The sequence below is a fragment of the Psammomys obesus genome, unplaced genomic scaffold, assembly GCF_907164565.1.
Source record: "Psammomys obesus unplaced genomic scaffold, mPsaObe1.curated_primary_1811, whole genome shotgun sequence".
Lineage (NCBI taxonomy): Eukaryota > Metazoa > Chordata > Mammalia > Rodentia > Muridae > Psammomys > Psammomys obesus.
In genome coordinates, this window is record NW_026585587.1 from 6,191,911 (window position 1) to 6,216,905 (window position 24,995).

The 24,995-nt window shown below is 39.2% G+C and overlaps 1 protein-coding gene across 1 annotated transcript in view; it reads right to left on the reverse strand.

The window, feature by feature from the left end:
• Positions 1-1,751: 1,751 nt before the first annotated feature.
• Positions 1,752-24,995, reverse strand: part of Nvl (nuclear VCP like) — a 54,355-nt gene continuing 31,111 nt past the window's right edge. The window contains exons 14-23 of the mRNA XM_055609306.1: positions 23,313-23,531; positions 21,613-21,717; positions 19,187-19,249; positions 15,451-15,570; positions 13,821-13,920; positions 9,381-9,487; positions 7,244-7,320; positions 5,662-5,750; positions 4,179-4,249; positions 1,752-2,859 (exon numbers count right to left, since the gene is read on the reverse strand). Coding sequence (XP_055465281.1) covers positions 2,815-2,859; positions 4,179-4,249; positions 5,662-5,750; positions 7,244-7,320; positions 9,381-9,487; positions 13,821-13,920; positions 15,451-15,570; positions 19,187-19,249; positions 21,613-21,717; positions 23,313-23,531 — 996 coding nt within the window. The 3' untranslated portion in view covers positions 1,752-2,814. The remainder of the gene's footprint in view (positions 2,860-4,178; positions 4,250-5,661; positions 5,751-7,243; positions 7,321-9,380; positions 9,488-13,820; positions 13,921-15,450; positions 15,571-19,186; positions 19,250-21,612; positions 21,718-23,312; positions 23,532-24,995) is intronic.

The following is a 24,995-nucleotide window of genomic DNA, read 5'->3' on the forward strand; positions in this document are numbered from 1 at the left end:
AGGGCTGGTCACTTTTTATTGGGGGGGGGGGGGGGGGGCTCAACCCTGGGAGAGAATAATTTTCTCTCTCAGCAGTCATCAGTTGCCTACTGTTCTTGTCAAGGGATAGGACTCATGAGATTTCAAACCTTTTGCATTAGGAGGTCTATTAGTACTATCATTGTTAGATCTTGTTAGGCAGGCGTATTACTGAGGTATCATGGGCGTAGCCTCCTTGTCACGGTTAGGAGACACGATATCACAGCAGACTTCCCGCTCTTCTGGCTCTTAACAATCTTTCTACTCCCTCTTCCTTGATTCCCTGAGCCTTAGGTCCAGGAGGTGTTGTAGTTGTATCTGTTTGGGGCCGGGAACCCCACATCAGTTAACTCTGCATTACAGCCAGTTGTGGTTTTCTGTAATGGGCTCTGTTTGCTGCGAAAAGCTTCTTAGATGTGGGGTAAGAGGTGCACTGATCTGTGTTAATTCTTTAGACTGCAGTTAGGAATTAGGCTAGTCTATATGGTGGCAGTAGGTTCTCTTCTAAGATCTATGACCTACCAGCCCCAGGTAGCTGGCTGGATTTCTAGGCTCCTCTTAACAAAGGGAAAAGAAAGAATGGGTATCAAGAAACAATTAGCAGTATCTGGCCCACACCAAATTAAGCATAAAAGTTCTGAGCTTGCTCCCCCATCATGTCAGCAGTGTATGACACAAAATGTACTTTTGTGAGGTTTTTTGTTTGTCCACAAACACAGTCTTGGCTGGTCTCGAATTGACAGATTCATCCATCTGCCTCCCAAGTACCGGGATTAAAGGCATGTGCCAGCACACTTGGCTACAAAATATATTTAAGATGGCTAAATCTTTGACAGTAGATACAATTCCAGATGTTTTGAAACACAAGGATGTATCTTCTTCAAAAGAGAAAAGTTAGATAGCCAGAGTAGAAAAATAAAGCTGTTACTATCAGCAAAATCTCAATCTTCGTTTTTATAAAATGTGAGTATCAAAAGATCCTATTGAGTTGGGAATACTACAAAAGGGCACATAAGGGTGTCAAGCAAAACACAGAGTATGTTCAAAAGATGTTATCTGCAGAAACATTGGATCTATTTTCTGCCCAGTAACTGACTTCTGTTCAACTTGTACCACAACTGTCACCTCTCATACAATCTGTATTTTATGCCCAGGCTACCGGAAATAAATGTACTTAGACCTAACAATCCATTATCAGGAAGATCTCTGATATGCCTGAAGATGTTTTCATTTGGCATTTACTTCTAATTCCCAGATCACCCTCAATCACCTACCTCTACTGGTCCTGCTTGCCTCTGTTGGTCTCTTCCTGGGATCCAGCACCGTTTTCCTTTATGTCCTTCACTGAACAGTGCCACTTTGCTCAGTACCTACAAATCTCTGTGAAGTCCTCAAGAAAAGAGGTTTGTTGACCTTTATAACCCTGATTTGTCATATTTTTCCAATTTTGTGTGTGTGTGTGTGTGTGTGTGTGTGTGAGAGAGAGAGAGAGAGAGAGAGAGAGAGAGAGAGAGAAAGAGAGACAGACAGACAGACATACACCCACAGAGGTCAGAGTTAGTTATTTCCTTCTACCATGAGGGTCCCCAGATCAAAATAAGGGTGTGAGGCTTGGTAGCAAGTGCCTTTACCTATTGAGTCATCTCACCAGCCCACTACCAATTTCATTCTTTTTATAAAAATATATTTTATTTTTAAAAAAGTATACTGTGTGTATATGATAGGGGGTTATGTTCACGTGATCCCAGGTGGCCGTGTAAGCAGAGGTGCAGGATCCCTGGAGCTAGGAGTGTGGGCAGTTTTGAGCTGCTTGTGTGGGTGCTGGGAATCCAACTTGGCCCCCTGAAAGAGCAGTAGGTACTCTTCATTACTAAGTCATTTCTCCAGCCCCATCAATCTTATTCTTAACAGTAACACCAAAGACTTTGTAGAATGACACACAATAAAAACTTAGGAATAAAGTAACCAGACCTGTTTATACAGTATACAGCAACACTTACAGGGTTAGATGAAATAATCATGACACAAAAATCTCTCATAAAACATCAGTTTAGAAATTCACTAAAGACAATCTGAGTATCAAACCATGATAATGACTAATGCACTCACCTGAATCTGGTGAGGGTGGGATACAGGTATGAGAGGTGAAATTTACACCCCACACAGGTGTAAATTAAACTGGAACTCTGGGAGTTTAAGGCCAGCCTACTCTACATAAGAAGTTCCAGGCCAGTCAGGGCTACATAGACACTTTCTCCAAACAATAACCAAAACCCAACAACTTTTGGAAACTCTAAAAGACTTAACACACTGGAAAAACTAATTGTAGGCAGATCCTGTTACTATAAATGACATCAGAACAGCTGAGAAAGACGGACTGGAACTGGATAAGGTAGTAATGTGTCAGTATTTTTGATGGCTGGTTATGAAGAAAATGCCCTGGTTTAAGGAAAACAGACATGAATGTGAATCTGGAGTAATGGTATGTAAGGTGACCACTTCTCAGGGAAACACTTTTATGTATGATCAAGGTAGTTCAAAATAAACTTTTATTTAAATAAGGTTTTATCAGTTTGTTTTGTTTTGTTTTTGTTTGTTCCCTTAAAAAGGAGGTCGGGAGTTTTCCCACAGGGCTGGCTAGAGAGGAAGAGTCTTTGGCTCCAGTTTGGCCTCATTAATGTGAAAATAAAATGCTTACAGCGAGGTCATCTGCGTCAAGCTGAAAGTAGACCCTCCAGAGTGTGGTTCTTGGCGAGTTCCATGCAGTAGACACCCCCATGCCAAGTACTGCAAATGTCACTGGCGGAGGGACCTCTGCAGAGCTTCATACATCATTTGATCCTGTGAGGATAGAAAACACCACATCGCGCTGACCATCAGTTCTGGCATGGGAGGCGTAACCTGCAAGCTCCTGCACTGAAGCCCAAGCCCTGGGACCTCAGAGTGCGCTCGTCCTTGGAGGCAGGGCTTCTGCAGAGGTGAGAGGGGAGGGTGGGCCTCAGTCCAAAGGAGTAGGGTTATTGTGCAAGACGAAGTTTGGACACAGAATGCACAAACGGAAGGACGTGTGGAGACAGGATAGAGAGGAAACCTTCAGTGATGGAGACCTAAGAACTCTGACAAGAAAACATCTTGACCTTAGCTGTCTGGCCCCGAACATGAGAAAACACAATCTGTTGTTTAAGGTCCAGCCCTGACTGCTGGACCCAGATCCCACCTTGCTCCTGCATCTAGAGTCTGTTCATGCTTCTTTCTAGGAAATGCCATGATTGCCATCATTTGTCCAGGGAAATTCGCACACCGGGTCAGGAGATATTTGCACCTGTAAACTACCCTGAATCAGATGGAAACAGGAGACTAAAAGACATCTAAAGTGTCTTAACATTCCAAGAAACTGCCAAAATGGCTCTCAATGACTGCTCCACTCTTTGCAGCACAATGTAGGAGACTGCTGGCATCTCATCAACCTCACCTCCCCGGCTGTGGCCAATCTTTCCAAATTCTGAATGTAACAGGTATGTAGTGGAAGCTCAGCATCACATGAAACTTTTCAGTGTTAAATGGCAATTCCACTCCTACGTATGTATCCCAAAGGAAAACTTACAATGTTGCTGATTTATTTCCAGCTATTTAGCATCTATCTTAGAGGCAGCAGTTCAATCCTTAGATGCTACATGATAGAAAGAGAGAACTCTCACAAGGCACCCCCTGATTTCTGCTTGTATGCTATGGTTCAAGTATACCCCCACCACATACAAATAAATATAAAAAATAAAAGTGAAATTTATTTTCAAAAGCCAATTGTGCTAGGTGTGATGGCTCATGCCTACAGCCTAACACAATCCCTATGCTTTTTATTTAATAATAAATTTGGAAGATGTTTTTTGGTATTTTTGAGTAGCTATACCATTTCATCACACGAACATCTGAAGTTCTGGTCTACTATTATATGTGCCAGGAAACAGTACTATGGCACATGTCTGTAATTCTGGCTCTCGTAAGGCTAAAACAGGAGTCTCACAAGTTTCAGGCTAGCTTAGGCTATACAAAGAGACTATCCCTCAATAAAAATAAACAAAATAAAATTAAGTAATGAAATTTCTGAGCTTCTATTCACCAATGTCATTTCCCACCTCTTTTCTAGACACTGTGTTTCTTACCTTTACTGATATGGATGGTTTTACTTTCCTGAAAGCTTCTTCAAAGTGCCTGTAGCTGACCTTGAGCTCACCTGTGGAGGATATGCATATATACACAGCTCAGTGTAGTAAGACAAGAAAAGCGAGATGGGCGATCAGATGGAGCCTACTCAAGGTGTTTACACATGCCTCTCTCCAGCTCCCCTCACTGAGAATCTCCCCACTTCCTTTGGGGAGACAGGGCTGCTGGTAGGCAGTCTGTCTCTCAGGAATGTTGGGATGGAAGAAACAGTGAAGTCAGGCTGTGCATGCTGCTCACACTGTCAGAAATGACCAGTGTGGTCTCAGGTAGAATTGAGTTAATAAGAGATTATAAGAAGAGATATCAAAAGAGCTAGAACCCAAGGAACCGGGAACCCATGGGTGTGTTCTTGAGTAGAAATTTCCACTACCAAGCAACAAAGGCTAGAAGTCCTCAAAACCAAAAATTCTAAGGGTACATATGCATATCACCAAACTAGATTATACAGGGTTATAGTTTTTACAAGGTTAGCTGATAAAATAGCTAAATACTAAAATATAACTTGACTTATAATGTTAACATGATAACTTAAGTAATAACAATTTAAACTCAAAATAGTGAACAGATATTAGGATAATACATTTGCCTAAAATAAAGTATTACATGTTGCTGAACATGCTACTGATAAATTAGATAGCAGAGCCAGATATGATTTTGGTAAGGTATTGGCGCAAAGTCTCTAAAGGCCAGAGAGCTAAAAATGAAAGCCACAGCAAAGCAGAGATGATAAAATTTGTTAAAGGTGTATATAAACAGTAAACACCAACTCCAATGCAAGGAGAAGGCCTGTTAAGTTTTTAGTCACCAATCATACCCTAAGGAAGTGGTCAGATTCAGCTTACAAAGTAGCATGCATTATTTTAGATTTGGTTGGCATGAAGAACAGGGGCAAAAAAGGACATGGCAGAATCTCATTATGTGACTCATGTTCAAGACTCTTTTGCTTTGGATTCTTAAGTACTAGGATTACAAGTATGCGACTTAAAGTGGTTCTGATTTTTGTATATAAAATGTTCTAAGTTTGCCTATTATCATTAACTTCCCAAAAGGAACAGGATATAGTTTATAAAAAAAGAAGTTTCAATAACTGAATCTTAACATTATCCATTTGACAGGTAAATGGGCTTTACCTTAGGAAAATAAATTAAGATTTTTTTCAAATTGTTAAGTAGCAAACTCAAAAGATAACGGCAGTGGACAAACACACTTGGTTCTATCTAATCACTTGTGTATACTGACAAGATACAATGCTGCTTAGTAGAGATACTAAATCACTACTATTATATCAACAAGAGCTTACATAATTTTCCACAACAGTTTCTAAGGGTCTCATCAAAACAAAGTCAGATTTTTTTACACATTGTTTTAAAAGCATATCCAGAATGATAAGCTAGAACAGAGAAATCCTGGAGACACACATACCTGTTCCGATCCTGCTCTTCTGCCCCGTTATTTCTTGTCTCAGGGCACAGAGAGAAGCTTCTCGTACCAAAGCAGAGAGGTCTGCACCCCTGTAAAGAAGATGTGCTCTTATGCATTCTTAGGTATTCCAAGAGCCAAGAAAGATGTTCAATTATAACACTTAACAATGAGGAAAAGAGCAGTAAATGAAGGTGGGACAAACTGACTAGGATTAGTAGGAAAGAGTGTTTGCTTTCACTTCAAGATTTTTTAACCTTTACAAGAAAGGGATTTGTAGGAGGTGTAATACAATAAAAATAAAAATGTCCTTTTCTTAGCCATAGATACTGATGTTAATATAAAACATCCAGTCAGAGTCTAGGATATAATGACCTGAGTTCAATTCCTGTAAACCACATATAAACAAAACAAAACACACACACACACACACACACACACACACACACACACACACACACAAAAAAAGGTAGGAGGAAAGAAAAGAGAAAAAACCAATCAAACAAAAAAATCTAGTCAAATCTATAGACAGGCAGATCCCTGGAGTTCACTGATGTTTAAGTCAGCCTAGTCTAAGAGACATGAGCTCCAGGATTTAAACAAAACTTAAGCCCAAAATCACTGTCTCAAAACACAGGGTGGCTTCTGAAGAACAAGACCTTAAGCACCTAAGGTGGGTTCTACACACACACAAACACACACACTTAGTAGAAACTTTACGCACACGAAGCTGAGTGGACAGACACAGACACAGACACGCACACGAAGGCTTAGTTTGTGGAATCATCCCACGTAACAATAGCAGGATGGGTCAGCACAGTCCTAACAGGTTATCGAAGCATCTGGGTTGACTGGGGCTTTCCCACACTTCAGCTTTAACACAACTCACAGATTCTTTAAGGAACTTAAGCCTAATTTACAGGTATCAAATAATCGAGTGCCTATGTTACTATTCAAGAATAGGTCTTGAAAGTAAGTTTACACTGCTGAGCAACAGCCCTAATGCCCTTAATGATGAAAATACTGACTCACTTACCTTACTTTCCTGTGGAAATCCAGTATTATTTGGCCTTGCTCTAGAGGCATATAACAAGTACCAAAGGTGTTAAGGAAAAACAACGGGGCTTTTTAAAATTACAGAATGGTTGGGGTGTCTCAGCTAAACTACAACAACATTCAAGCTAAAGGCAGAAAAATCCCAGACCATCAGAGGCACATGTATGCAGGGAGCACACTGTCTTGCAGATTAACCTCTGTTGTACAGATGTACTTAAGGAATTTGCTATCCAGTGAGAAACACATGCTTTACATATTCTGAAAGTAGAACTAATAGTGAAGGGTAACAACGTGGTTAGGGAAGCTTGAGTGTCAACAAGAACAATCTATGCCAGGAAGTCAGCCTCCAAATGGGCAGGCAAGCTGTCTGAGAAGAAAGGAGCAAGAACCAGGCAGGCACTAGATAAGGTGGCACACAAGAAACATCATTAGCTTTTCCAACAATCTGAGTAATGGGCATCTTTTCCTTTCCTGCTAACAAAGAAACTATACTCCGGAGGATTAAGAGACTGGAGACTCAAATACTCACGTATAGCAATTACAACGAAGGTCATTAGCAATTGCTTCCAAATCTACATCTTCACCCAGTGGAGGTTTGGTGCCATTCTGAATAGAAGAGAAATGTGAGTTTTGTTGGAGGTATTAAAGATTCACATGCATCATGTCACTGGTTCTTAATGAAGAAGAATGCCTGATGAGTAAGAGAGCAGAACCAACTCCAAAACCAAATCAGAGTGCCACAGATTTCAGTCTGGAGACTGGGGTAAGAGGCAGGTTTAAGCATGAGAAGCTGGAAAGGCAAACCACTGATATTCATGAAGTTGGAGGAATTTGTGTCATGAAACTGAATGGAAGGAGAAAAATACTGAACCCAGCTTGTTGAGAATGAAAAAGCCTGCTTTACACAGGACCCAAGATGTTTTTAATCCCTCATCTAAAACACAACCTTTACATTGGAACCAATTCCTCCTAGCTTATAATTACAGATGCTGAAAAGAACAAGGATCAGAAAAGCCTCAGAATTTCAAACACTGAACATAAGCTCTACATACAAGCCATTTGTGGTGGCACATGCCTATAATCCCAGCACTAGAGGAGGCAGAGGCCAGCCTGGTCTACAGAGTGAGTTCCAGGACAGCCAAAGCTACACAGAGAAACCCTATCTTGAATCAAAACAAAACAAAACAAAACAAAAGCTCTACATACAGAAGCCATGCTTAATAAATTCTAAGTAGATTACATGGCAGAGGCAAACACTGCATAGTTTTAAAAGATATTTTTTGAGCCTGAAGAGATGGCTTAGCTGTTTAAGAGCCTTGCCTACTCTTTAAGAAAACCGGGTCTAATTTCTAGTACCCAAATGATAGCTCACAACCACCAGTAGCTCCAATTCTGGGAGATCTGACACTCTTCTGGCCTCCATCGGTACAGTACCTATAGCTTTCATACACATGAAAGTTTTTAAAAGGCAGGATTTACTGTTCAAAAAACCTTCCACCTTGACTGTCACTCAGTACACAGAACCTCCCACATATATCCTATATGCCATTAGAAACTTTTACCTTAAACCTTCTAGATTCTAAATCAAAAGCTCAATCACAAGAAACAGATTCACAAAAGGAAAATTCTTGTATACTTCTCAATACCTAAATTTTATTCTTGTCAAGCTGGCACTCACAAACCCAGGATCTGCTCGGAGTACACTTTTCTGACCTTTCCTAACACTTAATAAACTAGGCTTGAATTCTGTCCTGCAGCTGACATGAGACACCCAGATTTGCCCTGGCTCATTCCAAGGGGCCTTTTAAGGTGATGTTTGTAGGATGTTGCTAAAGACATCATTCAGTACATCCTTTATGTGTGCAGCATGAGGATCCAGAACAAAATTTTTTCTCATATCAGAATAGTGGAACAAATATCAATTTTCTATACCTAGGGATCTACAATCTCAACACTAGGCATACGGGGGTGGGGGTTTTTGTGGATATAAACATGTTATTGTTTTTGTTCCAGGTGTGGGATGTGGGACTGATTCTGATGGTCCACAGCAGCAGATTATTTGCTTCATGCCAGCTCTGAGAAAAGCTCTTTGCCTGCTGCAAATAGTTTAAATCTGAGGACTCTGGAGAGAGAACAAGGCTGCTCCTGCTTCCCCCTTGCTGCTATTGTGAGACAAGAAGTTGGAGATCTCCTGAAATGAGGACTGGACTGGCTCCAAGGAACCTGACGATCCTAACCAGCAGGAAGCAGCTAAGAAAACTGTGCCTCTTTTCCCATAACCTTTTCTCTCTCCTACCTGGTATTGGGGTGTTGGAAGGAACTAGGGTGGAGTAGGGAGAAAAACATAAAATAAATGTAAATAAAAGGTTTTCTTTTTTTTTTTTTTTTTAAGTACGCCAACAGTGTAACTTTAAAAGTGGTCTGAGCAGGGCTGGACAGATGGCTCAGCGGTTAGAAGCTCTTGCAGAAGACCTGCACCCACATGAAGAGGCACACAACTTTGAGTCAGTACAGTCCAGAGGATCTGATCTGCCTGACACTATTGGGCAACTGCACACATGTAATGCACAAAAATTTACGCAGGAACACATACACAAATACATCAAACAAAATAAAAACATTTTAAATGCTATACACATACACAAAAAGTCATTTCTTTTACTCACTTTTGTGATAGTTTTTAATATGGCAACACGATCTGCTGGGGGTGGCAAACCCACAAAGAGAGTTTTGTCTAGTCGGCCTGGGCGCAGAATGGCAGGGTCAATGATATCTAGAGAAGAGAAAAAAACAGAAATACATGAAATAGAGCTTTTTCTTTTTAAATACAGGGCAAGTGGAGGGCCTCATGAATGCTAAGCAAGTGCACTACTACTAAGTAAAAATTTCCCCAAACTTCCTTAAGCTATTCTTCTAGAGTAGCATGGCTCTTGGCAGATTTTCTTAGTTTTTCACCTGAAAAATATATTCTGAAATATGTTTTAGATACAGAGTTCTGAGCTGACAGTTTTTTCAGCTCTTGAAAAGTATTATACCACTTCTCTGTAGCCTTTATTATCTTTTGATATAAGTCTGCTGTCATTTCAAGTTCACAGTACACATGCTTACATGCAGTCAAAAACTCAACACACACACACACACACACACACACACACACACACACACAAAAACCCACAAGTATGTGGAGTTGTTTTGTAGCTTAGTTATTGTTTAAGCCAGGCATGATGATACACACCTGTAATCCCAGCACTCAGGGAGGCAGAGGCAGGTGGATCTCAGTGAGTTCAAGGCCAGTTTGGTCTACAAAGAGTCCAGGACAACCAAGGCTAAACAGAGAAACTCTGTCTCAAAAACAACAAACAAACAAACAGACAAAAAAATTAATTAAAAAGAAAACTAGGCAGAATTATATATAAAAATAATAGTCACACACATACAATAAAATAGAACAGCCAAATTGTCACGAATACAACCAAAAAAGGTCCAGACAATATCTGTAAATATATGCAGTAAACTGGCACAATAGCGTTTGTTATAAGGGGGAAAAAAGAATGGATGAAATACAATAGAGCAGAAGATAAAGCACAAATGCATGAGAGGGCAAACACAGGTAAACTAAGATTCATCACTCAACACAGAACAAACTCAATACAGAACGTTAAACAGAATACTGTTTTACAACTAAGAATAAAGACCTGGAGAATAAAGAACCTTAAGATGACTGATGCAATGAGGGTAAGAAACCTTTCAGGAAGGATAAAATGTCTGTAAATAACCAGAAGACAATTTAAAGAAAATCTAATGACACAGAAGGGCCTATTATTCTCTAATCTACTGGGATTGGATAAAAACAAAACTGTTTTCAGTACACAAATATCAATGATATACAACCCATTAAGGATAGAATATGCAGAAGACTGAAGACAATCTTTTTGAAATTTGCTAGAAAAAAATTTATCTGCTCAAGAAAGGTAGTATATGACCATATTTAAATCTAAAGGGCTTTCAAGGTTTTGTCTTGGAAGACTCTGTAATCTTATGACCAATGATTATTCCCAATACTAGTACTCTACCTGCTCATCACTTGGTCTTTAAGACAATCCTGCCAAGTAGGTATTCTCCTCTGATGGTCACTAAAATGCAGTTAAATATGGTGTAGCCAGCATGGGCTACACAAGACTATCTCAACCAACAAAGCAAAACAAGGAAGACCATCAAAAAGAATATACATAATCTTTGCTCCTGTCCAAGCACAGAGCTTCTGCAATCCCCTGAGTGACAGGAGTGTCTCTGATGCACTAATGAGGTGACTTGTGATGAGTCCTTAGATACTGTTAGGATAAGGATGAGTCACAGCAAACTGGGCATGTAATCAGTGTTCAAAAAATTGAGCCACACTGTCTCTATGAATTCTGGCAGAAAGACCCAGTTCAATCATGTGCCCAATTTAGTATGTTTCTGTGGTGTTTTGAGTAAGAATGGCCCCATAGGCTCATATATTTGAGTGCTTAGGGAGCAGCACTATTTGTTCAAGTAGGTGTGGCCTTGTAGGAAGAAGTGTGCCACAGGGGGTGGGTTTTGAGGTTTCAAAAAGCCCACTCCAAGCCCAGAGTCTCTCTCTCTTCTTGTTGCCCGTGGATCCGGATATAGACAGAACTAGCAGCTACCTCTTCAACATCATGTCTACCTGTGATGACAATGGATTAAGCCTCTGAAACTGTAAGCAAGTCTCATTTAAATGTTTTCTTTTATAAGAGTTGCCATGTCATGGTATCTCTTCACAGCAACAAAACACTAAAACAGTCTCCATAATGAAGTTCCAATCTAAAAAGTCTGGCCCCCAAAGTTTAAGGAAACTTCCCAGTTAGTGAAATTCTGTGCTTCTCCCAGACTAGGTACCATGTGGGTCCTTTTGTAACAAAATTGTAACACAAATTTTAACAGTTTCCTGAGGTCTATTGACAGGTTAAGCAAATTGCTGAACTTGAGAGTCATGGGAATTCCCAAGCTCAGAAGTCCAGGTATCCTGAGAACACTGCCTAGAACTGGCACTAAAGTGGTGCAGTCCCATGAGGACTGAATTAGTAAGTGAGACCTAAGTAAGTATCAGAATCACCTTACAGTCTAGTTGTTAGGTCAATCGAGGTTGTAACAACAGTATTTGGTTTGTCTTGGGGTTTATTCCCACTTGTTAATAGCACAGTAAGAAACAAAGTCCTACAGCTAGGACTCAAGCCAAAGTCTGTCATGTTCACATTCTGTTCTTTTACCAAAGACAAACTATAAACCATAACTCTCCATTTTTTCATTATCATTATAGATAGTAACTTCCTCCAAATGAAAACTTACACCAGTTAGACAACTGAAAAATACATTCAAGACACCAAGTGAGGAGTCCAAATGCGTAATCACAGCACTTAAAGTGGTCAAGGCAGGGATGTATTAAGTACTGGGCCTTCCCAGGCTATTCTGTGAGATCCTATCTTAAAAAAAAAAAAAAAAAAAAAAAAAAAAATCTGCAAATATATGGACTGATGGTGATGGCTCAACCGTTAAAGAGCACCTGAAGCTCTTTCAGGGCACCTGAGTTTAGATCCCAGTATCCATGTTAGGTGGCTCACAGATGCCTATAACTCCAGCTCTTGAAAATCTGACATCTCCTGGTAGCAGACAGTTATCAAAGATCACAACAGACTACCTATGAAAGTTTGGATTGCAGGGAGGGCAAAGGATTAAAACTATGAACAGAAATTAGAGTAAAATAGAAAAGCTAACTTAAGCACGTTGGAAGTTTTTATCCTTTTTTCTTGTCAAAGCCATCATAGAATGCTTAAGCTTGAAAACAATTTTTAAATCACAGTTATAGGCCAATAATGAGGCATGACTTCAGCATAAAATCTTAATAAAATTTATTTTAAATTTTCAGGTATAATGGCAGTCTATATCTTGTTTTCTATGAACTTGAGAGAAACCATACTACACAAATTCTGAGACTACATTTAGGGTCAAAAGAGTGCATTAAGCTAGGAATGGTCCATGCCTCTATCAGCACTCAGGAAGCTAAGGTAGAGAGACAGATGGCTCAAGGCCAACCTACATAGCAATATCCAGTCTACAAAAACAAACAAACAAACAAACCAACCAAACATAAAATGAAAGTGGTACAAGTATTCCCTGACAAGAAGACAATTAACAATGTTCTAGTTTGCTTTCTATTGCTGGAATAAACATCAAGACTAAAAAATGACCAGAAGCCACTTAGGGGAGAAAAGTATTTATTTAGCTTACACTTAATGCTGCTATTGACTTGCTCACTGACTCATATTTAACTAGCTTTCTCTTTTTCTAAATAATTATTATTTTTATTTTATGTGACTTATGAGGGTTTTGCTTGCATGCATAGGTGTCCACTGTGTGTCTCTAGTGATCAGAGACCAAAAGAGAGCATAGGATCCCTGGAACTGGGTCATAGATAGCTGCAAGAAGACTCGGCTGCTGGGAACTGCACCTGGTTCCTCTGCAAGAGTATCAAGTGCCTTTAACCTCTGAATCATCTAGCTCTCCAGCCCTCAGTTGGTTTTCTCATGCAGCCTTTCTCCATCTTTTTAGGAAGGTTGCTGCTCACAACAGTTGGGCAGCAACTGTTAATTAACACTCAAGATAAACTCTTAGAGACAGGGCCAAAGGCTAGTCTTATCTGAGCAACTAATTATTCAAGTGGGTCTATCTTCCCAGGTGACTCTAGGTTGTGCCATGTTGACAACAAAAACAACCAGCACAAAAACCAATAAAGAAAAACAATTCCATGAGAATCAGAAAATATTTTTAATTAAAGAAAAAAAGATTTATTATTATTTTATATGCATAGTGTTTTGCCTACCAGTATGTCTGTGCACCACATGCTTGCAGTGGATTCCCTGGGACCAGGGTTACAGACAGCTGTGTGCTGCCTTGTGGGTGCTGTGAACTGAACACAGGTCCTATGGGAGAGCAGCAAGTATTCTTAACTGCTGAGTCATCTTTTCCAGTTACTGCAGCATACACAAGAGCTATTTAAGGTTTTATTTCACTTTATTAACACATCATGTAAAGTTCTCTTTTCTTACCTGGCCTATTAGTAGCAGCCAAAATAAAGACTTGCTGACGGGTTTCCAAACCATCCATCTCTGTCAGCAGCTGATTAACCACACGGACACTAGCACCTGTCTTAAAAACAAAAACAAAAAGGTCTAGTTCTATCATCTTTAACATAAGGAAAGCAGCCTCCCACCTCCATTTTTCATCTGCACAATAGAATACATTTATTTAACTTGAATGAGAGCTTCTATCCAAGAAAGATTACAGTGACTGAACAGTAGCTTGAACCAGAGGCTGAAGGAAGACCACCTGAATCTAGGAGAATAGGGTCAATTTGAGCTACAAAAAGAGTCATTTTAGAAAGATGAGAGAGAGAAACGAAGCACTGAAAGGAAGAGAAAGTGAAGAGTGAAGAAAGAAAGGAAGGCAGGCAGGCAGGCAGGCAGGCATCAATGACTACTTTTTAAAGACTCACTATAGATTGTGTAAAACACAATCATCAGCGGATTCCCTAGCAAAGCTACTAGTAGTCACAGCCAGGATGGGAAAATTGAAGCTTAGACAAGGTTATTTATCTAAGGTCTCATTTCTGCATAAGGGAGAGATAAGCCTTACACCTAAACCTTATGCTTCTGAATTATTCAACAGCTACCATAAACCTCCATCTGGGCAATGGAAATCTAGATTTCTGATTATGTCAAGTGTCCCACATGTTTCAATGTACAAGAGAACATTGAATATGTTAGGATCTTTATCTTTTACTTGAAGCAAACGGTGCAAAGCATGCCTATTCACGACAATACCCAAGAAAATGCTTCAAGAAGTACATGGATACAGAGATATGAAAACATGGTAATAAAATACATAGATAATGAAGGAAATGAGATTGTTGCTATGGATCTTTTACAATTAATTGCCTTTCTTCAATATAAATTTATGAATGGACACAGCTTTAACCCGTTGACTCTTTTAGAAGGATTCATTTGTACAGCCTTATTCCCACTCTCTGGTGACATAGCACTAGTAATTAAGACATTAACAGACCCAAAATCCAGACGCAATAATATTAAGAACCAGTAGGTTCTAGCCAGGCGGTGGTGGCACATGCCTTTAATCCCGATACTTAGAGGAAAACAGAGGAAGATGGATCTCTGAAACCAGCTTGGTCAATACATCAAGTTCCAGGACAGCCAAGGCCACACTACATAGATGGATGGATGGATGGATGGATGGATGGATGGATGGATGGAGAGATAGAGATAGAGATAGAGATAGAGATAGAGATAGAGATAGAGAGAGAGAGAGAGAGAGAGGTAGGAAGCTGGCTGTCTCGGGAGGAAATAAAAAGAAAAAAGAAAAGGAAATATAAATATCTAAAACAAGGCATTATCAAGTGAATTCTGCTATAGCTAGACTGTTGGATATTACAGAAGAGATAAAACAATCATTAAGATAATATATCCATACTTATTATAAAGCAGAAGTCTAAATTATACAAATATTTATGGAAAGAATCCTAAAATGATACACACAGATAATGCAGTGTTAGTATCAGCATTTGCAAGAAGTATAATCAGGAGAATTTTTTAACTTTTTCCACAAATGTGAGATTTTTATAAACATGCATTCATACATAACTAGAAAATCTTTGATACTTACTTCTCGATCTGATCTTCGAGGACATAAAGCATCCACTTCATCAAAAAATATCACACAGGGTGCTGAGTTCTTGGCTCGCTGAAAAACCTGTCGCACAGCACGTTCACTCTCACCAACATACTAAACATATATAGAAAGTGGATAAAAGGGAGACAGCTTAATCTTGGGGCTGAGCAGCAATAGATAGTAAAAACAGTTTTACATCATGTAGATCCTATGTATTTATATATTTAGGAATGTTAAACAACACTTAAAGAAAAAGAGGCCATGAGTTTGATAGAGAGCAGCAGGGGGGGAGGTTCATGGGAATGGTTGGATAGAGGAAAGGGAAGGGAGCAAATGTGGTAATTCTAACTTAAAAAATATCTTAAAAATGAAAGTCACACAGGTGTCAAGAGTTCTAAAAGTATCATATTAAACCATATGCAACCACTAATATTAAATCACTTTGAGCTATAAAAATAGCTAACTCCACTGGATATGGTGGCATACTCCTATCATCTCAGTATCTGGGAGGCTGACACAGCATCCCTAGTTTCACACCGGACTTGACTACACAGCAAAGCCATGTCTTAAAAAGACAGCCAATTGCATATTTAATCAGATAAGCTGTTTTTATTCACACAATGAAGATTAAGTAGAATATAAAATCCCTTAATTCCACTGTATTCTAAAACCAATTGCCTATTTCTTACATAATAAAATACCCTGGAGTAATTGTTACACATCCAACAGTATTTTAAAACACACACAAATCAACTGATACCTACTCTCCTATATAACAAACATTCTTGGTAAAACAGAAAAAAGCTTTTTATAAAAGCTTTTTAAAAGCAACAGTGGAGTCAGGGTGAATGTGCTAGACCTATCAGAGGCATACTCCATATTAAAATCTAAATTTAAATATAAACAATAAGTTCAGTCAAAAAATATAACAATCCACAAGTAGCCATATATTAGGACTGAGTAATAACAATTTATAGGTAAGGACAAGGTTTTGATTTTTAGCTAGACAAATAGCTTTTTTTTTTTTCCTGATAGGGATAAGAGTGTTGCTCAAGTAGCAGTATTTGCCCAGCATACACAAGGCCCAGGCATCTTTACAAAAAATAAACAAAGTTTCCATAACTAACATTAAGTAAGAGCAGGGTTTAGGAGACAAACAGCTGCTGTGCAAGCATGAGGACCAGAGTTCAGTCCCCAGGAGGCTAGAATTTATAATCTCAACACTGAGAGGTGGATAATGGAGGCTCCTTGAGCTTGCTGATCAGCGAATACAGACCAATTGGCAAGTTCCAGTCCACTCAGAGACCTTGTCTCAATAAAACCATGTAGACAGAATGTGAGGAATAACACCCAAGGAATACCTCTGGCCTTCCCATACACTTACAAATCTGTGTACACACACACACCGGCGCGCACACTCTACTATTTTGTAGATATTTACGATGTATTCACTTTGTATCCCAGCTGTAGCCACCTCCCTCATTCCCTCCCAATCCTACCCTCCCTCCCTTTTCTCCTCTCATGCCCCTTCCAAGTCCTCCTTCCCTTCCATCTGACCTTAGTTTATCAGGTCTTATCAGGACTGGCTGCACTGTCCTCCTCTGTGGCCCGGCAAGGCTGTTCCCCACTCAGGGGGTGGTGGTCAAAGAGTTCATGTCAGCCATTGAGTTCATGTCAGAGACAGTCCCTGTTCCCCTTACTAGGGCACTCACTTGGATACTGAGTTGCCATGGGCTACATCTGTACAGGGGTTCTAGGTAATACCCATGAACGGTCCTTGGTTGGAATATCAGTCTCAGAAAAGACCCCTGTACCCAGATATTTTGGTATTGTTTCTCTCCTTGTGGAGCTCCTGTTCTCTCCAGATCTTAATAACTCCCCCTTCTTTCATAAGATTCCCTGCACTCCTAAAGCTTCTTATATTCTCCCAACTATTTCATACCAATTTAAAAATTCTGTCTTCAAAATATTTTACTCTTGCTTTAATTTAATGTATCTATTAGCACCTATTCTAAACAGCATCTAAATTCTAACTTGATATAAAGACTCTTCAACTACAACTTTATCGCCTACCAAGCAACTACCTTGAAGGTTCATTTACAATATATCCTTCATTAGAAATTAAACAATTATTAAATAAGGAAGGTACAAAGGTACATAAAAAGGCCACAGAAAGTAAAGTATAAACTTTAATAGGAAAAGCTAAACACAGCAGAAAAGATGAGAGAAGGGGTGGGGGGGTGCTGGGATTTTCATCCCCAACTCTAGAAAAATATAAATAAAAAGATGGGGAGTAGCTAATCAGAGAGCACACTGAGCTTCCTGAGAGCTCTAGATTCAATCCTTGGCACCCAAAGAAAAAACGCTGAACCAGTAGCATGAATATAATGTTAATGTCCATTGTCAATGTGACTGGATTTAAAATCACCTAGAGAACAGGGAAGGCACACCGCTGAAGATGTCTGAGGCCTCAACCTAAAAGTGAGGGGCACCACCTCATAGATTAAAATGAAAGCTATTCCACCAAGCTGTTTCTACCATCATGGTGCTAACCTTCTACAACAGTGACAATACATCTTTTCCTCATGTTGTTTCTGCTTTTTTGTCAGGTATAGATCCTGAACACACCTGATTTGATCTCTTATTCTGTCAGGATAAAAAGAATATAAATTAATGCAACCTATTTTTTGTTGTTGTTTAAGTATATGACAAATACTGAATACCCTTTCTGCTTTATGTACGGATGGCAGGAAAAAAAGAAGGTCTCAACGGGGCACAGTGGCACAAACCTGAAATCCCAGCAAGTACTCCGGGAGGCAGAGCTAGGCAGATCACTTGAGTTCAAGGCCAGCCAATTTATAGAATTTATAGAAATTGAGTCCAGGACAACCAAGGCTACACAAAGAAACCTTGTCTCAAAAACCCAAGTCTCTTAGGTTTGATGTAAGTGCAGAAGACACAGCATTTAGTAATTTCTTTCTTCCAAAGCACTTCTACTTATTTACATATAGATCACCAAGCCACACAACACAAATTCAAACCTCAACACTACTACGGTATTCCAACTGACAAATCCGTCCAGTTACAAAGCTTCTCCATACTAAGCATTCCTCATCTGTACTGGTCAGCAAAGGAGAAGTAACCAAGAGCCGGGAAGACAGCTCAGCTGGTATGTGCTTCCATGCATGCATGAGAACAAGTTCCATTCCCAGCACGCACTGAAGAGGGTGGGCACTAGGGAGGCAGAAAGGGCACGTTCCTGGAGTTCAGCAGGCAGCAGTATAGTCTCACAAGCCTGGGGCCCAGTAAGAGAACTTGTCTCAAAACACAAGGAGAACAGCTCCTGAAGAACAACACCCAGGTAGACCCCGACCTCCATGCACATGTGTACCTGCACACACGCACTCGAACACACACACAATTCAGACTTTGCAGGCTGTTCAACAATACATTTGAAATTTCTGATAGGTAAATAGAACAAACACATTTCAATGTTAATAGCTGTAAGAAATCATTTCCAGTTTAGAGGTACAGAAACTCAAGATCATAGGTTAACAGATTTATTCAAGAAGCATTTACAAACCCCGTTATAGCAAGCTCAATCTTCCTACTCTACGCCAGAGATTTTGTCAAAATGTCACAACTGTCCTAAGATCTGAGAGCACCAAATCCTGTAAGAATCATCACGGTTTATCTTAATTAAAATAATGACTGCTGCCACACAACTTACCATATTTAATAATTCCGGGCCTTTGACAGATATAAAATTCAGTCCAGACTCATTTGCCACAGCCTACCCAGAGGAAACAAAAAGATACAAATAAGACAAATAGGAAAAACCCTTTATACTTACTGGGTTGTCAAATATTTAAAGAACTTTTAAACCAGGTATGGTACCATGTATACACCTTTAAACCCAGCAACTGGGAGGCAGAAGCAGGCACACTTCTGAGAGCTCAAGGCCAGTTGAGTCTACACAATGAGTTCCAGGCCAGCTAAAAAAAGAAAAACAATTTTAAATGGCTATTACGAATTTAAGTTGTGAGATGAATACTCACTTTACTAATGGTACAAACCTTTAGAAAGCCACCTTGATATACTTTAAAAACATGCACTCTATTCACTGAAAAATGATTTAGGACTACATTCTAATAAAATTACCAGTGAATACAAGATTACGTAATGTAATCGAATTTTTGTCTGCTCAGTTGGTTTTTTTGAGTCAAGGCCTCATGTGGCCTAGGCTGGCCTCAAACTCACTGTGTAGCAGAGGATAACCTTAATCTCCTGATCCTCCTGCCTCTAGCTACAAAGTGCTGAGACTATAAGCTTCCACAACCATATCCATATTACCATAAACTACAAAACAGCTCTATGGTAAAATATAACTCAGACACTAAAAATCCTTACATTTTTATTACATTTACTTATTTGTGTGTGCATGTGTATACGGGAGGGGGGACATGTGCTTTATAGCACTCTTCTGCATGAGTCAGTTCCTTCTTCATCAGTGTGGGTGCTGGGATTGAATTCAGGCCATCAGGTTTGGTAACAAGTGCCTTAAACTGCTCACTGGCCATCTCTTCAGCCTAAGGTATTAAAAATAGTGTGTTCAGGGACTGGAGAGAACGACTCAGTGGTAAAAGCACTAGATGTTTGTCCAGAGGACCTGCTAGTGGATAGAACCGTCTGTAACGCTAGTTCCAGGGTTTCTGATGCTTTCCGTTGACATCCCTGGGCCCCAGGCACACATATGGTACAAATGATTTTTTCTTAAATTCCAAAAACACTGTATTCAGGAAATAGTGCTAAGCAAGAAAAGTGTGTTTAAAACCTTTTATTTGAAGCCAGGTATAATAATACATTTATAATCCCAGCCATTAGGAGGCTAAGAAATGATCTGTAAGAGTCTGAGGTCAGCCTGCATTACATGAGTTCTAAGCCAACCTACAACACAGGACAAGACACTACTTCCTGTAATTAACATAATTTTTAAAAAAATATTTTACATCTTTAAAAAATTTACATGTATTATTGTTATGATTTAGATATGAGACATTTTCCAAATCTTTGTATGGTAAAGGCTTAACTTTCTCCTGACAGGGTTCTAGGAATTAACAGGATCCTAAGTTTGATTTGAACTAAATGATACTGATTGCTACATTCATAATTCAATCTCCTGGGGTTGTGGTGGCTCTTGTCTTTAATCCCAGCACCTGGGAGGGAGAGGCAGGTGGATCTCTGTGAGCATGAGGACAGCTTGGTTCCAGGACAGCCAAGGCTACACAGAGAAATCCTGATTGGAGGTGGGAGTTGGGAAGGGTATTTAATCTCATTACTCAGAGGTAGTGGAATGCTTGAAAATGTAAGTCATCAGGGGCACATTCTGGAAAGATTTATCTTGTCCCACTTTCTTCCTGGTTCTTCCTCTCTGCTTCCCAGCTGCCATGAGGTGAGCTACTTTCCTTTGTTACCCTTTTTCCATGATGTTCCCCCTTACCATAAGCACAGAAACAGATATACTAGACTAAAATCTCAGAAATCATGAGCCAAACAAACAATGTCCCTTCACCTAAGTTGTTCAGGCATTTTATCATAACAAAAGCTCACTAACAAATTATCTTGCATATATTATATCTTGATATGCATAAAAATTAAACAGTGGTAGCAGAAAGCAGTAGTAGATTATAAATGTTTTTCCCTTTTGCTAATTTATATTTTCTATTGCAGAAAGTTTTCTTTTAATACTGTAAAGAACATAGTGAAAAATACTCTAGTTATAATAAAAAGCAAGAAACAAGATCAGCTACAAACTAAAGTTATGTACTAGATTCAAATGGCCCCTGAGCAAGAATGAATGGTGGGTTCATAAAATGTTTCCTAACTATGAGAGACATATAAGGCTTTCTGTCCTCAGAGGACAGGACCCTTTTCTTGCTTCTTTTACAGGAATGATAGTGACACAACCAATTAAAACAATTTTTTTCTTAAGGACAAATGAGGTAGAAAATTTTATTGAAAAAAAATCTATAAAAAAACTATTTTGCTAAAATCAGCTTTGCAGAAAGTATGCAAGGCTTACTTCATGTTACTTAAAGCTTTATTATCCTACTGAAGGCAAGAAATACAATGCATGCAGTAGAACTTATACCTTACCTTTGCTAGCAGAGTTTTTCCACATCCAGGAGGACCAGCTAGGAGGATGCCAGCTGGAGTCCCCAAACCAAGAGTCCTGAACTGGTCTGGGTTGCGTACCGGTGCCTAGAAGAAACAATGCTAACAGTGACTCCTCATTATTGTTCTCTAAATCTTCAAATGTACTTCATCTCTTATACTCAACCCTGACCACAGGCCTGAAAATGACAGTGGTCTGCTGACCCTTGCTTCAGATATCAGGTCCACGATGCATGGTGATAAACAGGAAAAGCTCTCTTTTTTCTTCTTTCTTTTTCTTTTTTGAGACAGGGTCACACTATATAGTCTTGCTTGACTCGATCTCAATATGTAGACCAGGCTGGCCTCAAGTTCAAAGACCCACCTGCCTCTGTCTCCTAAGAACAAAGACTAAAGGTGTGTATTGTCACATGAAGCCAAACTCACTGTTCTTAAGAAATTTATACATACAGGTAAATTATGAGAATATTTTAGACAAAAAGATAGACTATTTCATTCTTTTTATCATTATAATGTGTGTGCCAGTGTTTGCGTGGGTCAGAGGACAATCTTTGGTCCTTGCCTTCTACCTTCTTTGAATCAGGGTCTCTTTATTTTTTCTGTTGTGTGTACCAAGCAGGCTAGGTCCCAGGTTTCCAGGGACCCTTCCTGCCTCTGCCTCTTATGATGTAGTTACAGACTTTCACTACTGTATCTGATTTAACATGGCTTCTGGGGATACAAACTCATATCCTTTGTATGGTAAATGCTTTACCCACTGAGCTATTCCCCCAGGCAAATTTCAATATATTAAAATCAAGTTTTAGAAACTCAACCAAATTTCTAAGTTATGAACTAAATTAGAAAGGTAATAGCTTTCTCCAGGAAATCAAGGCAGTAGACCTGGCACACGGTCAAATGCCACAAGTGCCTGTTCTCTGGAATCTTGAGTGTGCTTTCACATTGGTAACACACACTTCTTAAATGGACCATAATTCAATTAAAATAATCAGTAAGCAGAAAACTAAACTAAGTTAGTTTCATGGGTGTCAAAGTTTCATGGGTGTCAACTGCCTTGACCCTCTTGAATATGACCAAGAAGGTGGTTTTCAAAGAAGTGATCTTGAATGAAACCTGAATTTGTTTTTCTTGGACTCACTACAGGAGTAACCAAACACAACCAAAATAATGAGTATGAAGCATCTCAAAAGAATGACATCTTACTGTTAGGACAGTTTGACTTAAAAAAAAAACGACAAACTGAGACTGAATTTCCTATTATAATATTTGAATTATATCTCAGTAAAGCTATATTTATATAGCTATATTTTATTATATTTTAGTAGCTATATTTTAATATATTCAATAGATGTATTTGGGGGCTATAAAGATGGTTCAATGGTTAAGAGCACTTATTACTCTTGCAGAGAACTTGGATTCATCTTCTAGTACCTACAAGACGTGGTTCTCAATAATCTATAACTCTAGTTCTAGAAGATTGATGTTTTCAGACCTTTGCCTATACTAGGCATGTACAAGGCACACGTACACACATGCAGGCAAAACACTAACACACATAAAATAAAAAATAAATGTCTAAAATGTTTTTCTCAATGATATAATCTGGTAGATATATATACAGATTTTCTTTTAGATATTAACTCATGACCAATGCCAGTATCACTGATAGCTGATATACCTACCAATATTGCCATTATGAGCTCTTCTCTAATATCTTCCAGGGCACCAATATCGGCCCATGAAACATTCGGGACAGTTACAAAGCCTTCCCTTTTGGCAGAAGGCTGAACTTCTGCTAGAGCAACAATGAAATCATTTAATTCAATGCATAGTCCTTGCATCTGTTCCTCTGAGAGGGGATCTTGGTCTCTTAGCAACCCCAACAGCCTCTGCAATTCATCCTTCAAGATAACAATTAAAGGAAAAAAATGTGAAGCAATACATGTAATTTAAGTATTCCAAGATTCTCTAAGTTATAGTGAACGTAATGAACTATGTATTATAATAATAATTTATCCCTCCTTTACACAAGATATATTCATTCCATTCTAAGGAAATTATATATTTGGTTAAACAAGGATATATCAATTAAAGTCAAGATATATAAAAGCAATTTCCAGGCCAGTATTAATGGCCCATGCCACTCAAAGTCATCCTCAGCTAATATGTAAGTTTGAGGCCAGCATGGTCAGATTGAGGAAGAAAGAGGAGAGAGACTGATTTGATATGATGCTAAATCTTAAATTAGGGTTAGATAACACAAACGTAGGCTGCCGGCCAATATCCATTTCATCAATTCCATTTCATTTCTAAATATTCACAAAGAGGCTGACTTAAGACAAAGTTATTCTGGCAAAAACTATAATTCATTATAATTATATACTCATAGTAAGTTTTTCTAAAGCTTTATCAACCAAATCTACAGAAGGCAACCTTCCTAGTTCAATGAATCTTGAACTTCAAAGGTAAATTTCTTGCTTTATGAAGACCATTAAGGGACAGAAACAAATCCCACCCTATCCCGCCCATCTCACCCCAAGGCAGGGTTTCTCTAGGTAGCCCTGGCTGTCCTGGAACTGGATGTGTAGACCACAGTGACCTTCAACTTCAGAAATCTACCTGCCTCTGCCTCCCAAATGCTAAGATTAGAGACATGCACTATCACCACCTGGCAAAATTTTTTTAATTAATTAATTCATGGGGAGAGGTGTTCTGCCTACATGTATGTGTGTGCACAATGTCAAAGTCTGATACCTGTAGGGGCTAGAAGAGGGTGTTGGTCTTCAAGGACTGAAGTTATAGACAGTGGTGAGTTGCCATGTGGATACTGGGATTTGAACCCAGATCCTCTAGAAGAGCAGCCAGTGCTCATAACAGTAAACCATCTCTCTAGCCCGTTTTAGCTTTTATTTATTCTATATCCAACATCTATACATATAGACAGATACTGATTTTTTTTTCTGTGTGCTTTGTGCTAGGAAAGTTAGTACTAGTACTAAGATTAAAACAGAAAAACCTGTATTTGACTCAGCCAGATTATCAAGGGAGGCAAGACTATGTGGCAAACTGCTGCCATTGAAACCACCACACCCAGATTGGAGAGATGGCTAAACACGGGCTGCAAATCCGGAGAGCCCAAGTGCGATCCTCAGCACCCACATGGCCACTCAGAACTGGCTGTAACTATTATTCCAAAGGATCCAATGTCCTCTTCTAGCCTCCTCAGATGCCAGGCACGCATGTGGTGCACAGACATACACACATGTAAACATCAGTACACATAAAAATAAATTAAAATGAAACAAATAACCAATACCTTTGTAAATGTATTATTTGAGAAATTCTGATACTTATTGTGCTTTTAT